Source organism: Alosa sapidissima, chromosome 15 (assembly GCF_018492685.1).
Source record: "Alosa sapidissima isolate fAloSap1 chromosome 15, fAloSap1.pri, whole genome shotgun sequence".
NCBI classification, from domain to species: domain Eukaryota; kingdom Metazoa; phylum Chordata; class Actinopteri; order Clupeiformes; family Clupeidae; genus Alosa; species Alosa sapidissima.
The window spans coordinates 6,302,877-6,320,359 of NC_055971.1; the positions used below are offsets into that span (position 1 = coordinate 6,302,877).

The 17,483-nt window shown below is 41.3% G+C and overlaps 1 protein-coding gene across 1 annotated transcript; it reads right to left on the minus strand.

Moving 5' to 3' along the window:
- Positions 1-273: 273 nt before the first annotated feature.
- Positions 274-6,162, minus strand: LOC121683856 (extracellular calcium-sensing receptor-like). Its single transcript, XM_042063699.1, has 6 exons — positions 6,038-6,162; positions 5,468-5,759; positions 3,734-4,552; positions 3,353-3,580; positions 3,029-3,152; positions 274-1,181 (listed from the first exon to the last, which is right to left on the minus strand). The coding sequence occupies exons 1-6, from the start codon at positions 6,145-6,147 to the stop codon at positions 274-276; spliced, it is 2,481 nt and encodes an 826-aa protein (XP_041919633.1). The 5' UTR covers positions 6,148-6,162.
- Positions 6,163-17,483: the final 11,321 nt, after the last annotated feature.

Below are 17,483 nucleotides of genomic sequence, written 5' to 3' on the forward strand. Positions count from 1 at the left end.
CCAAATATGTTCAAACTTATATTAGTACATCAGTAACTTGAAGCATTCATACAAAAGATTTAATTCATGAAAATGTGTTTTATTTCAGGCCTTGAACTTCAATAGTACATGGAAAGGCATGTATCTGTGCCTTTACACTGCAGGACCTATTCATTTCAAAACATGATTTTTAGAAAGGATTGAGATGTTTGTGGAAATTGTGATGGGGAACCGTAAAATTACAAAATTATCTCATACCAAGAAGCACAAAAGAGTATGAGGCAGGTAGGTATATCATTTAGAGGCTCGACCCAGGAGTGCCTTTTTGGTGTTTCTCTCTGGGTGCAGGAGAATTATGTAGCACTTTGGAGCAAAAATGGCCATGAGTAGGCCAAAGCTGGAGGCCAGGATTGCAAAGATCTCCACAGTATCTGCATACTTACCAGGTGAACTGACATAGGCAGGAACAAAAGCAATCCACACAGCACAAAAGATGAGCATGCTGAAGGTAATGAACTTGGCCTCATTGAAATTATCTGGGAGGTTTCTTGCTAAGAAAGCTAACAAAAAGCTAATGGCTGCTAGAAGGCCTATGTAGCCCAACAATGTAGCAAAACCTGCCACTGAGCCCACTGCACATTCAAACACAATCTTGGAGGTCTGGTAGTGAGTGTTTTTGTGAGGGGTAGGAGAAGCAGTGGAGAGCCAGATCACACAGATGGCCACTTGGAGAGAGGTTAGGACGATGACAGTGGCTCTTTGCTGGGCTGCCCCAAACCACTTCATGGCCCCTTTTCCTTCAGGTCTTGTGGCCTTAAAAACTGCAATCACAACCATTGTCTTGACCAGAATGCTAGAGACACAGAGTACAAAACTGATACCAAATGCTGCATGGCGGAGCTGACAGGTCCATAGCCTGGGCTGGCCAATGAACAGCAATGCACACAGGAAACAGAGTTTTAGTGAAAGCAGAATCAGGAAGCTCAGTTCGGAGTTGTTAGCTCGCACTACCGGAGTATGACGGTGGTGAACAAATATAGCAAGAACCACAGCAGCAATACACGCACCAAGGAGGGACACTGTTGTCAAGGAGATGCCCAAAGCCTCTTCATAGGAGAGAAACTCAACCTCCTTGGGGACACATCGGTCTTTCTGTAGGCTTGACCAGAACTCCTTTGGACATCGGAAGCATTCAAGAGAATCTAAAAGGCAAATAATGGGAAGGTTGAAATGGAATTCAGATAACACAGATAGAGACTGAACTAGATGTACCGCAGAGCGGTACAAAATATGACCGCCGCCCATGTCCGGCACATTTTTTCCACAAAAATAAGTCACGCTTGTCAAATTGAGTTCATTTCCTACTTTGTTCCTGTTTAGCTTCAGTAATTCAGCAAAGTCAGGGTATCTGCTGGTCTGGCTGCTGGCTAAAAACTAAAAGCTAAAAAGGTGAAAGGCATATATGATTCTAACTGTCTCACTGAATTGCATTATGCACACTCAATTCTCACTGGTATCTGCTAGACAACAAGTACCAAAACATGATTAGTTCATAGATTTCACATGTAAAATACATTTTATACAACCCCACCCCCATCTTGCCTGTTGAATTGTGTGCATGTGTACGTGTTTGTGTGTGTGTGTGTGTGCGTGCGAGCGTACATGTGCTTGTGGGTGTGCCTGTGTGTGTGCATGTGCATGCATGCATACATATATCTACTGTGTGTGTATGTGTCATACGTATGATTACTGTAAATGTATCTGTGTGTGTGTGAATATCTGTTTATGCACATGTGTGCATATAGAATTTGTTAACATGACCCCTGGAGGCAAACATATGCAAAAAATTGGTCATCCTAGGCCCTACGAATCTCAAGATATTCACAGAAAACTCTGTTGGTGTACGGTCACTAAATGTACACATAAATTTATTTATTGTATGGCCCCCCATAAACGAAAGTCCACGAAACTTGGCATGCATTCAGAGAGTGTCATAATGATCCTGCACTTTCGTGCAGTTTTGACCATGTCAGCCAGAGATATTGTGATTACAACACCTACTTTTTTGCTTTTTAATTTTTAACTACTGTAGGTGGCGCTATACATGAATTGAGTGGTAATGGGATGGGTTGACATGGCCCCTTACGACCAACATACACAACATACACACGGTTCTCGAGATATTCACAGAAAACTGTGTCCAGCCACCTACAGGCCAGTTGGTGTACAGTAACATAAATTAATTTATTATATGGCCCCCCATTAACGGAATTCCACGAAGCTTGGCATGCATTCAGAGGGTGTCATAATGATCCTACACTTTCAATTTCGTGCAGTTTTGACCATGTTAGGTCACAGATACCTGCGATTACAACACCTCATTTTTACTTACTCGTTTTTTAACTAGGTGGCGCTATACATGAAATGAGTGGTTATGGAATGGGTTGACATGGCCCCTTAAGATCAACATACAAAAAAAAGGTGGTCCTCCTAAACCCTACGGTTCTCGAGATATTCACAGAAAACTGTGTCCGCCCTACCCTCCTTTCGGGGGGTCCAGACCAGTGGGGGGGGGGGGGCTACAGATCAAAACAAAAAACAATGGTTCCATGCTATCCTTGTGGGGCTACATGCCCACCAAGTTTCGTGCACCCCGGTCTTTCAGTGTCCCGGGAATCCTTGACGGAAAATTGGGCATGCGAAAAAGAAAAAAAAACAAATCTGACTAAACCTATATGACCGCTGCTTTGCTGCGCGGCGGTCATAATAATGCACTGAACAATGCTGATGCTTTTTAACCATTTCAAACATTGCATGAGTGATTGAAACCCTGCTAGTTGAGTGAAGCTTTGCATAAGTAGACAAACATTGAGTGCCACACAAACACATGTACACAGATGTTTTCATAGCGGTATTGCACATTCTTTCCCTTTGAGGCCTTTCGAAAAACACTACAGACATTTAGGATTTCTCAGTGTGCACATCTTTAATTTACACAATCGGCAAAGGTTTTTTTTTAGCACATTGGTTGTAATTTTTTGTCTGTTACCTGTAGTGTTACTGATCTCTCCACCTGCACAAGGGAGACAATCAAAGCAGCAGTCAGGTAGTCCTTTCCTTCTGGCTTTTCTAGTTCCAGGGGGACAGGACTCACTACATACTGACCTAGGAGGCTGTGGATGAAAGCACAACAGCTTGAGCTATTGTCAAGTTTCCTCAAATGTATTCAAGCTGAAATAAAAATATGTTTTATTTGTTTGTTTTTTTTATTTGTTAGTTTGTTTATAGAGTTATTTATGTATTGACATCAAAACTCTTATTTAATCTTTAAGCATTCATTTGTGTTCAATTTCAACATAAAAGGTTAAATTACTTTTTTTGATTCAAAGTTCCAGAAGATTTTGTCCTCATCTAGACTCAGCACTTTCCCGGTTGGTTGCGATTCATCAACAGCACCCACTGTTTTAGTTTTCATTGTACCATCTGACGACACTTGCCAGTTCAAAATGTCATAGATGGCCAAGGCATCACCATTCTCATCAAAAGACACTTGATCACCAAAACCTGTTGTGTAGTTCACTGACTGTAGGTAGTGAAATAACTGATGCAAACAGGATGGGAGAAACAAGAGCGACATTAAACAATCAGGGAACGGTGAATACCAGGCCATCCTAACACACATGCACTGCATTTCATAAGCTAAAGTTAAAGTTGATTAAGCTGTTTTAGAAAATATTTATATGTTTAACTTTACCTGCCAGGGTTGAATGTCATGATGACTAGCACAGCTATTCCCTTTAAAGGGCCCTTGCCCAGGGACACAGCTCATCAGGTTGTGGAGAGAATGTGCCAGGGCATAGACTGCTTTATAGACATTATAGGAGGGTCTGAGGTCAGACACATCGCTGAATGTTAAGTCAGCTTTGCCCAGGCCCTCCTCTCCTGTACAGATGCTTCCCTCTGCTACGGCCAAGGCCTCTTCTGGGTCAAACCTACAGCTAAACATCTCCTGCCAAAACTTTTTCACCATACCGTTCTTTGGGTCATTGTCAGGGCGAATACTCAATAGAAACTCCTTCATTCCTTCAATCTCTCCACGCCGGATGGCAATGCCCAGAGTGCCTCTGAGGAATGGAAGCAAGTCTGGGATAAGAAAGACAGTAGAAGTAGCCCATGCCTCACTGGCAATCCACTGTCTTGTTACATTCTGACGAACTACTTCATCCATGAGGGGCAATAGGTATGATTTCGCAGAAAAGGCTACAATCACTTGTGAGGTGGATGTCTGAATGACCTGCATAATCTTTCTGATCTCCACAATATTATTGTCTTTGGGCAGCACTTCTGAGAATGCCACACAACCACCAGATGCAGTGATATCCTCATGGAAAGACTTAGCAGCATGTTGGCCATAGTCATCATCACTATAGATAAGACCCACCCAAGTCCACCTGAAGTGCTGTAATATCTGAATCATAGCTCTCACTTGGAAGGCGTCACTGGGAATAGTCCTGAAAAAAGAGGGGTAGCGCCTTCTATCACTTAAGCAGGAACAGGTGGCAAAGAAGCTTACCTAAAAGACAGTGAAAAGCATTTTTAAGTTCAAATCATCTTTGAAATTACATTACAAGCCTACATTACAATGTTACTTTATAAAGCTGATTAAAAAGCTGATATAAAACAAACTAAAGATTAAGACACTCATTTTCTTTAATGGTTCATAATTTACTGTGGACTCTTAAAAACTGTCAATTTGATCAGTGTTCTATGAATAAAACAGTTGCTATTGAGACACTCACAAATAGACAGAGATAGAGAAAGAGAGTGCAAGAGGTATTTCAATATGTGCCATAGATGCTGATACTGATTCTCATATCTGATGATGCATTATATAAGATAATAGCATATCTTACAATATAATTGCCATTGTATGTAAACAGCACTGTCCTTGCATGTTGACTTTATACAGTTTTACTTTGAGAGGCCATGATTAAAAATAAATAAATAGCATTGTAGTGTCATGTTTCTGTCTATTTTCATTTAATCAATATTATTATAGTTACATTTGAATCCTTGCAAACATATTTAGGAAATATTACATTATTACATTTAGCAGACACTTCTTGACCAAAGTGACTTACATATGTCAGCTATATTACAAGGGATCACATTGTCCCCGGAGCAACTCAGGGTTAAGTGCCTTGCTCAAGGGCACAACGGTGGAAGCCGGGAATTGAACCGACAACTTTCAGGCTACTGCACGCTAGCCCAGCTCCTTAACCACTACACTACCACCGCCCCTAATTATAAATATCCTAAATATATAATAATATAATATAGACACAACCATTCTATGTCATTTAGTTTGCTTTCTACACTCTCAGCTGTATCTGCTTTGATATTCACTGTGTAAACACATCTTAACCAATAAGTCTGAAAATCAGGAGAGATTTTTGAGAATATGATTTCTTTTCTTGCTGCTACATACCATAGGGACACGGAACAGTCCTAGTACACTGGATATGGCAATTGAGTGAGAGGACACAGGATCTCCCACAATCCCTAACACAGGAGGTAGCCCAGTGCAATTCCGCATGGCAAAATACTTTTCAGTTCCACTGACAAGAGCTGTGGCAGCTCGGATTGCCACATCCAGCCTCACACAATTGTCATACATTTGATAGCCTAACTTTATATATGGAAGCAGGTTTGGGTTTCTGTTGATCTCTTGTACAGCAAAAACCATCGCCATTGCTTGTTTGAATCCATGGAAGTTAAACCTGCCAACAACAAGATATTAACATAATTATACCAGTGCTTACTCACTCATAACCGTACATTACGTTTTACATTTGGCTACTAAACTATTTAAGTTAACAGTAATATATGAAAAGTTGTTATCAATGTAATATAATATATATGTCTTTACTACATTACATTGCTTTTGGTATTTTTGTTACAATACATATGACAGATACACACATTATAGTTTAACATTAAATATGTTCAGCTGGTTTACATGTTTTCCTACTACTTGGCCTGAAGCTTCTCAACTCACTGATGACACCGGAGCTGCTCTGGTTTTGTCCTGAAAGTCATCTCTGGATATAAAGCAAGCAAATGAACTTCAAACAGTCCCCCTATGATCACATCTCCATCCTGGTGCATCCCAGTGAGATTGAACTGCTCCCGTAGCTGGCAGAGGTCAGATGTATCAGAGCTGGAGGTGAGGGTTGGAGAGAGCAGAGTGGCTGCTGCCACTGTCCAGGCCAGCAGAAGGAGACTCAGAGAGACCTGCATGTCTGCTCTCTGTCTGCCTCCCTCTCTTTGTTCTCAATTGTTTTATAGAGAGGGGTGTGCCTTTTCATTGTGTCGTCTGACATTAGATATGTCAAACTGAGTAAGTTGGCCATTCTTTTGAGACGGGACGTTCATTTAGTTGAAATTTGTGGAACTTAAAGGGAGAACAGAGCTACAGTAGGCCTACAGTGGGCAGTGCTTCGACTTGGCCAGCTTCCCTCGCGGTCCGCGCGCGGGATCACGCGGCATCACGCGACTTTAATTTTTATTTTTCCAGTGACGCTGCAACAACCGGCAGAGGTCTCAAGTGAGCAGGGTGTCTCGTAAAAAGAAATGGAGCTGGAAAACCCAGACTTCACTACAGACTTTAGCAGACTGGTTTAGAAATAATTTAATAGCCAGAAATATGCCTGCCCTGCCCTAATAAAGAAATATTTGGTTAACAGCGAGTGAATCCCGTTTGCAGCCGTAGAAGAAACGCAGGACAAATTAAACATTCTGGTTTTCTCCGAGTGCAACGATGATAGACAGACATCATTTGGACAAAATATAGAGTATTAACCTCCGTTGCTCAGCCAAATGCCTTCCTGTTACGTCCTGTTATCACGGAGTTACAGGCGATAAACTATTTTTGATGGTCACAAGTTTACTTCATTAGCGTTTATTTCTTTGATTATTAAAGAGTGTTTTTCATTTAAAGGCTTGACTTCGTGCTTATTCAGAAGAGCATTTAGTGCTCTCCCCAATCCCAGACGTTCACATTGCATGTTTGTTTGTAATGGATGCAACCGCAAGATACGCTTGTTATAGGCGCCGATACCGTGGGTGCTCCGTCTCTCGGGCACCCACTGAAAACATCGAGCACCCACGTGTGCCAGCTTACAGTCCCGGCTAAATTTACATTCATTTAAAATCAAACATCACAGTTTATGTTAAATTCAGCATCTCTCATAATGTGATTGGATATGTTGCTGTCAATTCCCTACTTCATATACTAACCACCAATGAGAGCGTCTCTCGTATGAAAATTCCTGACACTTCCCACCTGAAGAATTAACGCAAGGCTTTGTCGGGTCTTCAGCCCCGAATGTTTAAAATGTATATAGCCCTGAATGTCATTTTAAAAGTAGTCTGACAAAGCTTATTGTTTTGTGACACAGCTAAACACTGGTACCTCATAGAACGTCTATAACATAGCCTAGGTGGTCGCAACTCACAAAAGTAAAGCAGATAGAAAGAACTCACGCACATCCTACAACACGCAGACAGCTTTATGCGCAGGGGAGAGAGAGCGCGCGCACTGTGCTTTATGATTGTTGCCTTCTGATGGTATCTTGCTAATTCACTGAACTGCATTAGGTGACACAAATGGTATTGCCTTTATAACTGCTTGTCTGAGCGACTACCAGGCCTATGGTTTTTAAAAGTCAGATGTTCCCTGACAAAGACATTCGAAAATTAAGAATGTTTATTGACTTGAAAAATACACTGATTTTTGCAAACTCCCTTCATTCAACCCTTGACGACACCGCGGTCTGGTGCGCTATGTAGAATTTAGGTCTACTAGGCCTACAATAACGTAATCACTAAATACATCTTTTATTTTTAGTTGATCAACCACAAAGAGTAGCATAGGCCTACTGTGCACAGTGCACTGACGACTGTAGCAGCCCAAGGTAACCAGTTGTTGTAAATGAGAGGCAACCCCTTGTTTCAGATAGCCTGGACAACATGTTACCTGGGTGTTGCCTACGTTAATGAATGGTAGCCTACAATAGTTAATTGATTAGCGTAACATATTAGTTGGCTCAAAGAGTAGGGAATCAGGATGGAGAGAGTCACGTGTGTGTTGCTTTTGCGGGATCGAATCCAGTTTAATGCTAGTTTTAAAACATATTTTTTACATGTAGCCGAGCGCTCATGGCGTATGAAAAGCGACTTCAAACCGCCTAAAACAACTTGTTTGTGAATGTCTGACAACTGCTGCAGCACGCGCAAGGAAACCAGTAGGTGGAGAAACCAGAAGGCACACAACACCGGAACGATTTTAAAGCTATTTCGCATAGGCTACTCAATGGTGCTATTTCACACGGGGCATCAGACATTTGTTCCCAAGGGTCTATGAATTGTTAATCCGGCCCTGCCCCCAACGAACGCAACTTTCCACCTTTGAGACAGCTGAAAAGAAGTCTAGAGGACTCCTAACTCACTAAGACCTACTTACTGTAGGCTGCGCAAACCACAGGCCTTTTTTTGGGCAAGCCTGCATTCGAGGCAGGCCTTCTGTTGAAGAATTTTATATAAATCCTGCGCTAACAGTACAGTAATCCTCCTACCCCCGCTACCACAGCTGTGGATAGTGTGGCATGCTCACGCTTTATGTATCCTTCTTGCAAACTAGGCCTATAGTCCAACCATTTACATCTTCAAAAAAAAACAACTTGCCAGATATGCCTTCATTCAGCATTTTGTTCTTCCACTGGAAATGCCTCTTCTACATTTGCTGCCTGCTGCATCCTTTCTGTTTGTATTGTTTAGAAAATGTTTGACGTCTTGAGTTAATGCATTAAACATTGCTTGCTGGTAACCAGCCACAAATAGCCTACAGATTCTTGCGTGCATACATTCTCTATTCTCTCCAAAATGTGCCCGTTCTATAGGCTGGCCAAGTGCGTAATTCTGCGGCATAAAGCAGATGTATTTGTTTATTGTACAGAAAAATAAAAATGACATGTCAAGCAGTCAATTGACTACATTGCAGTCAAGAAGTAGGGCAAATTAATTTACGAAACCAAAACGTGGGTCATAGTTGTCTAAGCCTCTATAGCGTAGCCTGTTAAAAACGTTGCAGAAGCCTACCCAAGGCTACAGATAAATTCTGAACAGTTATTTCTCTACTGGCTCAATTATCACACCACTGTTTTGATTTGCGTAGTTGCGTTAACCCAACACTGACAATAATATAGACAGCAAATTTCGATTTCCGTTACCACTGTGTAGTCAAGCCTTAAGCCATACCCAAGTAGCCTAAATCGAGCTTTTTCAGAAGGGGCGGCAGGCAGAGCGATGTACAGTGGCAGAGCTACGCACAGTGGCTGAAAGTGGTACTAAAGCTTCATGCAGCTTCACGCCTCGTAATGCGCGACTGAAGTGGCCATTTGAAAGCGATGCCCACTGTATAATGTGTCCAAGACAACATTCACATTCAACCCTCACTGCAATCATAGTTGTAATGTTCTGTTTAAGGGTTTACCCATAACTCATTTTGTAAAGTCGAACACATTACACTGGCTAAAGGTTCAAATTTGAAAATAAGGTAGCCTAGATATTAGTTTTAGTTAGTATTAGATATTAGATATTAGATATTAATATCTAACTTTAGTTAGTATTAGATATTAGATATTAGATATTACCTTTTATACATTACAGGGTTAACAGAGAATGTGGAGATGTGCTTTTTCACAATATCCTGAAGGTGGCAATCACACACTATTTTTTTCTTTCCATCACATCAAGTGTGAATTGGAGATTAATTCATAATGTTTAAGAAATTACAAGGTCAAAACTTTTGTTTGTTAATGTAACATTGGAGCTGCGCCCTCTGCTGCTGCTGCCAGAGGGAGAGCAGTAGCAGTGACCACGCCCCTTCCTGAGCCGATCGGGCTCACCGAAATTTTTAACACCTGAAAATAATTCACTAATGAACTGTAGGCTATTTTAGAGACTCTCCTGGCTGGCCTCAGTGTGTGGTATTGTTTGTAACTTGTTTAAACATACTGAGCCGTGATTCTATGCAATTAGATATTTTAGTGCATGTCCCAGATTGTCTTCCCGACTGTGACTTACTTCCCACTGTAACAGCTGGCACTTGTCCACCCTCAACTTGAGCCCATGGCTGTGCAGTTGCTCAAAGACACTTAACTAAGATGTGTATAAAAGTCTGGGGAATAGACGATAATGTTGTCTAAATAAACAAGCACAGACTCTGCAATTTGGCAGTTAAGGCACTGCTGCATCAGCCATTGAAAAGTAGCTGGTACATTGCAGAACCGAAATAGCATCTGTTGAAACTTGTATAAGCCTAGCAGTGTTGTAAAGGCGGTCTTGGATCTGTCTCGGGGTTTGACCTCGACCTGCCAGTATCCACTGGCAATGTCTAGTGTGGTAAACCAAGTGGCCATCCCCATCTACCATCTTTTTAATGGACTATAACAATGGGCGCCACCCAGGGACTGGAACTTTGCTGAATAACTCCCTTTTCCAACATTTTTGCTAACAAAGCTCTCATTTCTCAATACATTGCCGGGGGTAGGGGACAATATTTTTCCCTAACTGAAAACAGTGCAGTGGCTGGTGTGCCAGTTGTACATATTGTTGTAAATGTGTGTTTGGTTGTAATTTGTGCTGTTCTACAAAACTGTACATGACCTAAATAAAAGTGTGCAAAACACATACTTGTAAGACCATAATTAAGGTATAAAATAAGTGGTAAGACATACTGTGAAAAGATGTTTTACTATACCTCTGCAAATGGAGTAAGAATATTCATAACAAATTCTTTAACATAAAAGTACAAACATCATTATATACAAGGACAATTAGTGTAGACGTTATTTAAATATTTACTCATCTGTACATAACACAATGAACTATTTACACAATGTTTACACCAACATTCCAAGTAGGCTTTCTATGACAGAGCTTCAAAGCTGGACCATTACAAACAAGGCAAGTAACTGTTTAAAGTGCTACAGCCCTCTTTCAGCCTGGAATGCATCCATTTCCATAACTCCTCATAATTTAGCTTGGACGGAATGTTTCTGTCAAAGTTAGGGAATGCAGAGAAGTGTCTTCCCGGTTGGTCTTTGAAAACTTCTGTCTTCCTAAATACCTCAAGTAAAGTTAAAATGTTGCTTTTGAGATCAGCTGCATGGTGGATGCCACTAGGTCGGGATAGCTGCAGCTCTCTGTCTGCTGTGTCCATCTGGGTTTTTAATACACCAGCAGATCTGCTGAACCTGTCAGCTGTTTGCTCTGTAAGGTTAATGCCTTTGTTCCTCAAAAACAATTTAAGGAAGTTGGTCAGGTGCTCGAGGTGCAGATCAAGTGGTATATTTTTCCCTTTCCCACCCCTGCTATTCCAAAATCGGTTCCAGGTTACATCATGCGCAACCCAAGGGGACAGTGTTGCACTAACTTGTACTGTCAAGAGGAAAGTGCTGTTGCGTCGATGCAATCGATGACGTCGACACCAAAAATACGTTGACGCAAAATATGCGTGTCGATTCGTCAAGCGTAACGTGTGTGTCTATGCATGTGCCGCTAAATACTTTTTATTTTACTCCTTCAGTGTTTCCCATACGTTGACAAATCTGTGCACAAAATCAAAACCGGCCACCACACATTGATGTTCCTTGTTGTACTATTTAAATTAAAGATAAGATAAAATCCTTTCATTGAGCTGCGCTTTTTACCAGTGGTGGAATGTAACAAAGTACGAATACTTCGTTACTGTACTTAAGTAAATTTTCCACGTATTTGTACTTTACTTAAGCAGAATCTATAGTGCATACTTTTGACTTTTACTTCGTTACATTTTGCAGCAATTATCTGTACTTTTACATTTCTACAACACCATCTTTCCTTTTTACGTTAAGCTACATTTTATGATCAGTTTTTTTTTTTTGTCTCTGACAAACACGTTTGTTTTACCAGGGGGCTGGGTTGAGATTCTAGAGCGCTAGGTGCCCCGCTTCTAAAGCTTTGAAACATAGGCTTCTAGTCTAGACCAGGCAAAGCGTGAGCTTGTAGCCATCTGCATTCGGTAGGCTATATTCACCAGACCCACATGTAAATGTGTTCTGTGCCCCGAGCTATGCTTGCCTTTCTCTGTCTATTACAATATCTGCAGCGTTAGGGCCTCCTCCCCGATGAGATTGCTATCCGCAAAGCAGCAAAGTTATATGGTCATGCGTCTGTCACACATCTGATCATTTGCGGCACATATGAATGGTAGACTATTATAGAATCGCTGAATGGTAGACTATTATAGAATCGCTGGCCGAAAAAAAACCTAAATATTTTGCAGATTAGGAAATATTTCGTAATTGTGTTTAATCAAATAAAGAGGCATAGCCTAAAATTGGGGGGTAGTATGCACGCTCGTTCAATGTATATGCGCGTCTGCGCAAGTGAAACTGAACCTTATCATAAAGACACCTTTCTCAACAACTTTTCTGTTCAGTCTGGACCAGCAGAATTGTCATTAGGATCCATCGGACGTTTCCCTTGTCTACCCCGTTAAACTTAAGGCTATCTTGTTTTGCTGAATGATATTAAATTAACTCAGCAGATCACCCTAGTAGATAACCAGAATTACATTCTCCAGAATTGTAGGCCTAAGTCAGAATGTAAACTGGGCCACAGATGGTAAGCACAATTACATTAACTTAAAACTATCTAGCCTAGTATAACCTAAAACTAGCTTAATTCATGTCACAGCCCATAATTATATTTTTTTTATTATAATATAGATATTAAGAGAATAAATCATTATGCAAATACTTTTACTTTTAATACTTAGTACATTTAAAAGCAGGTACTTTTTACTTTTACTTAAGTATGGTTGTCATTGTGGTACTTTCACTTTTACTAAAGTAAATATTTCTTTGCTTATTTGTACTTTTACTTAAGTACTGAGTTTCAGTACTTCAGTAAGATTAATAACCAATCAGTCTCACCAGATATTCGTACTCCATTGCTGAACGGTAGCAAAAACATAATTGAATCACAGATGAGACGAACAACTTTGAATTCATTTACACCGATCGACATATTAGACCTCACTTCCACAATTTCCTCATCAAAATCTACAACTAGTCTACTAGATCCTATCCCTACTCATCTTCTGAAATCTGCTCTCCCTTTCTTGGACAATGCTTTGCTCCAGATCATAAATAACTCACTGCTGTCAGGGCATGTACCACAGTCGTTTAAGTTATCTGTTATTAAGCCATCCCTCAAAAAACCTACCCTTGACCCTAACGGCCTGGCCAACTATAGGCCTATATCTAATCTCCCTTTTCTGTCGAAAATACTAGAAAAAATAGTGTGCAAACAAATTAGTGCCTTTTTACATATGAATAAAATCGAAGAATTATATCAGTCTGGTTTCAGAGCTCACCACAGTACTGAATCAGCCTTAGTTAAAGTTTTTAATGACCTCCTCATTGCTGCCGATAATGGACATACAGTATATCAATTTTAGTCCTCCTGGACCTCAGTGCTGCCTTCGACACCATAGACCATGACATACTACTTCACAGGCTTGAACATTTGATAGGCATTAAAGACTCAGCACTCGCTTGGTTTAGATCATACCTTTCTAACCGCAGACAATTTGTACAAGTCCACAATAAACCGTCTATCCAGACTATAGTAAAATATGGGGTGCCTCAAGGCTCAGTACTAGGGCCCCTGTTATTTTCTCTCTATATGCTTCCCCTAGGCTCTGAAATTAGGAAACATGGCATTAAATTTCATTCTTATGCAGACGATACACAACTATACCTCTCCGTAAAACCTGACGAATTAACTCCGTTAGCCAAACTTGACACATGTATAAGAGATATAAAGACATGGATGACAAATAATTTCCTGCTTTTGAACTCCGATAAAACAGAAGTCATGGTTGTAGGTCCTAAAAAGATGAGGGACATCCTATCCTCATCACAGGCTACATTTACTGATCTTCGACTATCCTTATCCACAAGTGTTAAAAATGTAGGAGTTACAATGGACCAAGACCTATCACTAAGTAATCACATAAAACAGATTACTAAAACTTCTATCACTTAAGGAACATTTCAAAGATAAGGAAGTCCTTATCCTTACCAGACGCTGAAAAATTAATCCATGCTTTTGTAACCTCAAGGATTGATTATTGCAACGCTTTGTATGCTGGCTGCAATAACACCTGTCTAAAGAGCTTACAGCTTATACAAAATGCAGCTGCTCGCACACTCACTAGAATTAAAAAATATGAACATATTTCCCCTATCCTGGCATCTCTACATTGGCTGCCTGTTAAAAGTCGCATTGACTTCAAAGTATTACTTCTAACGTACAAAGCCATTAATGGCCAGGCACCAGAATATATTAAAGATCTCCTCTCATATAACCCACCCAGACCGTTACGATCACAGAATACTGGCCTTCTTGTAATTCCAAGAATCTCAAAAACGACAGTAGGTGGCAGAGCTTTTAGCTATCGCGCACCCCTCCTCTGGAATAATCTACCCTCCTCAATTCGATTAGCAGACACCCTCCCTATTTTTAAGTCTAGACTTAAAACATACCTCTTTACTGCCTCCCATAGTTAGGTATGGTGCGGTGTGGAACTTCACCCATCTCGGGGATTTTGGAATGGACCACCCTGCTGAGTCCTCGTGTGACTGGCACCCCAGTCGCGCGTGAGATGGTGGTCACTGACCATACCTGCACTGGTGTTGACTACCCCTCACCATGCCTTAGTTATGCTGCTATAGCATAGTGCTGTCATGTGCCATGCCGTACAACCCCCTCCCCTCTCCTCTCTCTCCTACCCTCTTTCTCTCAACTCTCCCTCTCTTGCCCATTCTCACTATGATTTACTGTAACAATATATAGCACTACTGATCACTTCTTGACATTAACCACATTGATTTCAAGTAATATTAACCCATTCTATATTTCTCTTTCTTCTCCCTTACTGTACCTCACTTGTGAGGTATATCATCACCAGTCATCAACCATCCGTGTGCCTGGCCCTCCTCTTACCCATCCCATCCCACCTGAAGTCCCATCCTTGACTGCTGTATTACTGTCCCCCTACCTGGATTCCTGGCCCGTAAGAAGAAGAATATAAAACAGCTTCTCAAAACAGCAACAATTATATGGGTGCTATTGTTTTGGGATGTTTCCCTCATGCAAGCATCATACATTGGTAGGAAATGGAGAGAAAAAAATACATGTTTTTTAATTAAGTTTAATTTGAATGCCTGAATGTAAGGATTCAGGAAACACAATACCAGCTTTTTTAGCGAGCAGATAGGCGTAAATCACTGATCTGTTTATCTTTAACAGATAGAAAGAAGGCTACAATAGCTTTTGGCCACGTTATATTCAAATTTGACTATACAATACACTCAGTGCTATACAGTGTATTATACAGTCTCTGCTCTGTTTCTATGGAAGTTCCAAAAATCAACGTTGTTCTATTAAGTGTCGTAAAACAATTAAATAGCATTCAACAGGTTGAAGCGGAGCTTTGATACCAACGTTATCGATTAGTTTCAGTTTCTCTCGCGCAGACGCCTGCATTGAATGAACGCTCATACCACCACTTTATTGTATGGCTCCATGTTTAATGACATCAATAGCAGAAACGTTTGTTTTCTTTTTTTGTCGGTCCGCGGTATCTTGATCAACTGCGCAGCAAATTATCAGACAAATTATCACCGGGCCTAATTTCACTCCACGACTCCGCGGACCAGCAGTCTCCACGTTGCAGACCCACATCAAAACAAAACTATTTCCTGATTGGTTGAGAAATCCTATTTTCTGATTTGCCGATAGGTTAGTAACTGAACAGCAGCTCTCTGAGCTGAACACGTTTGTAAAATATAGCCCTTAGAAATTTCTGTGCGGGCAAGTTAATAATTTCTCGGAGTGAGAAATGGCACGTGTGGCGTGTGAGTCATTGAAATGCATGTGTCTCATAGCCTAGAAATCTAGACGCGCCCCTAGCGTTAGGGCTAGTCTAGCAACTCTCCGTTGGCTTGTGAGCTCCAGAAATCTAAACTTAATCAGGCCAATGAAATCGTGTATAGAGTCGTTAGGTGGGCTTAACATTGATATTGAGTTGCAACGGTTTGGCTTGAATTCCCTGCTACTTGAAAACAAATAAGATGGATGTTGCTGTTGGCGAACAGTGTGACACGAGTTAAGCTTTTATTAAGTTGGCAAACGTTTGAACTAGCCAACTAGCTCCACTGGTGGGAAACGCATGGGACTCATAGCGCTGCCACTGTCCTATTGCGTGCAGAGGGAATTTGAAAGACAACTGATTATCCCGCCCCTCGGACTGAGCACTGCGAACGGTGAGTGCCCAGACCCTACATTTTAATGTGGGTCTGGCTCGTCAGGCTATGTGTCTCACGCTCAATGTTTGCTCCAGACAATAAGTAAACTCCTTTGCCACCAAAGCACGGACACAAGTGGCCTAAAAGGCCTGGACACACATGTATACACACACACACAGTCATACACACCCACACACACACAGACCAGAATGTGCTCATCAGATTAATGGCTGAAGAAAGATGGGGAAAGCCAGGGACAGGACTGAAGCTTACCCGGGGCTGGGGAGTATATCAGAAGAGAGGGTCTAAGACACACCACACGTGAACATGTCAAACCAAATGCTCAGATGCATCACAGCAGGAAAAGTGAAGGGACGCCACCACCTTGAGATAGCCCGCCACCCCAGTTGGCCTGCATCTCCTGTCTCGCAAGAGAGAAAGATCACTGAATGAGCCACTAATCCTAACACAAAATACACAATTGGAAGAACAAATTCTCATACAGCAATGCCTAATGTCTTCTCGCACGTTGGCATGACTTCTGGTTAATGTCCATTTACAATTAGAAACAGGCATTCAGTGCGCAATTACAGCTTCTATTGACATTGAACCCGCAGGGCGTTCAAGGCCACTTTAACAGACATAACGCTGGACGGGAGCGTCCATTGTACAGTTCTTCTCCCGTGTGGAATGCAAACATAGGAACATGTAAAATCGACCAACACAACTTGGGTGCAAACAAAAGAGCAGCGTTTTGCAACTGAAGTTAAATCTAATTAAGTACTGTGTCTGATACAAGGATACAAGGATACAAGGAAGTTTATTGTCACATGCATATAGTTACTGGAAGTAAGAAATGCAGTGAAATTATGTCTGGTGTGCAGACACCATTGTTTTTGAATGCATTAATGGGGGGGGGGGGTAAAAAGTGCAGTAGAAGAGGGGTTTAGTAGATTAAGTGGCAAGGGCTGCATAAAAAAGGTGGGGGAGGATTGGGATTGGGTGGGGGGCACCAACAAGGAGCACCCAAGAGCAACAGGGGCAAGGAAAAACTCCCTTACCAAGGAAGAAACGGCTTCCACG

Bases quoted from the DNA above. Each gene is read 5' to 3' on its own strand.
- LOC121683856 (XM_042063699.1), bottom strand. From the start codon at position 6,147: ATGCACCAGGATGGAGATGTGATCATAGGGGGACTGTTTGAAGTTCAT. The intron at 4,553-5,467 runs GTATGTAGCAGC...ACTGTCTTTTAG, and splicing joins GACTGTTCCGTGTCCCTATG to GTAAGCTTCTTTGCCACCTG. The intron at 1,182-3,028 runs GTAACAGACAAA...TTTGCCTTTTAG, and splicing joins AGAGATCAGTAACACTACAG to ATTCTCTTGAATGCTTCCGA.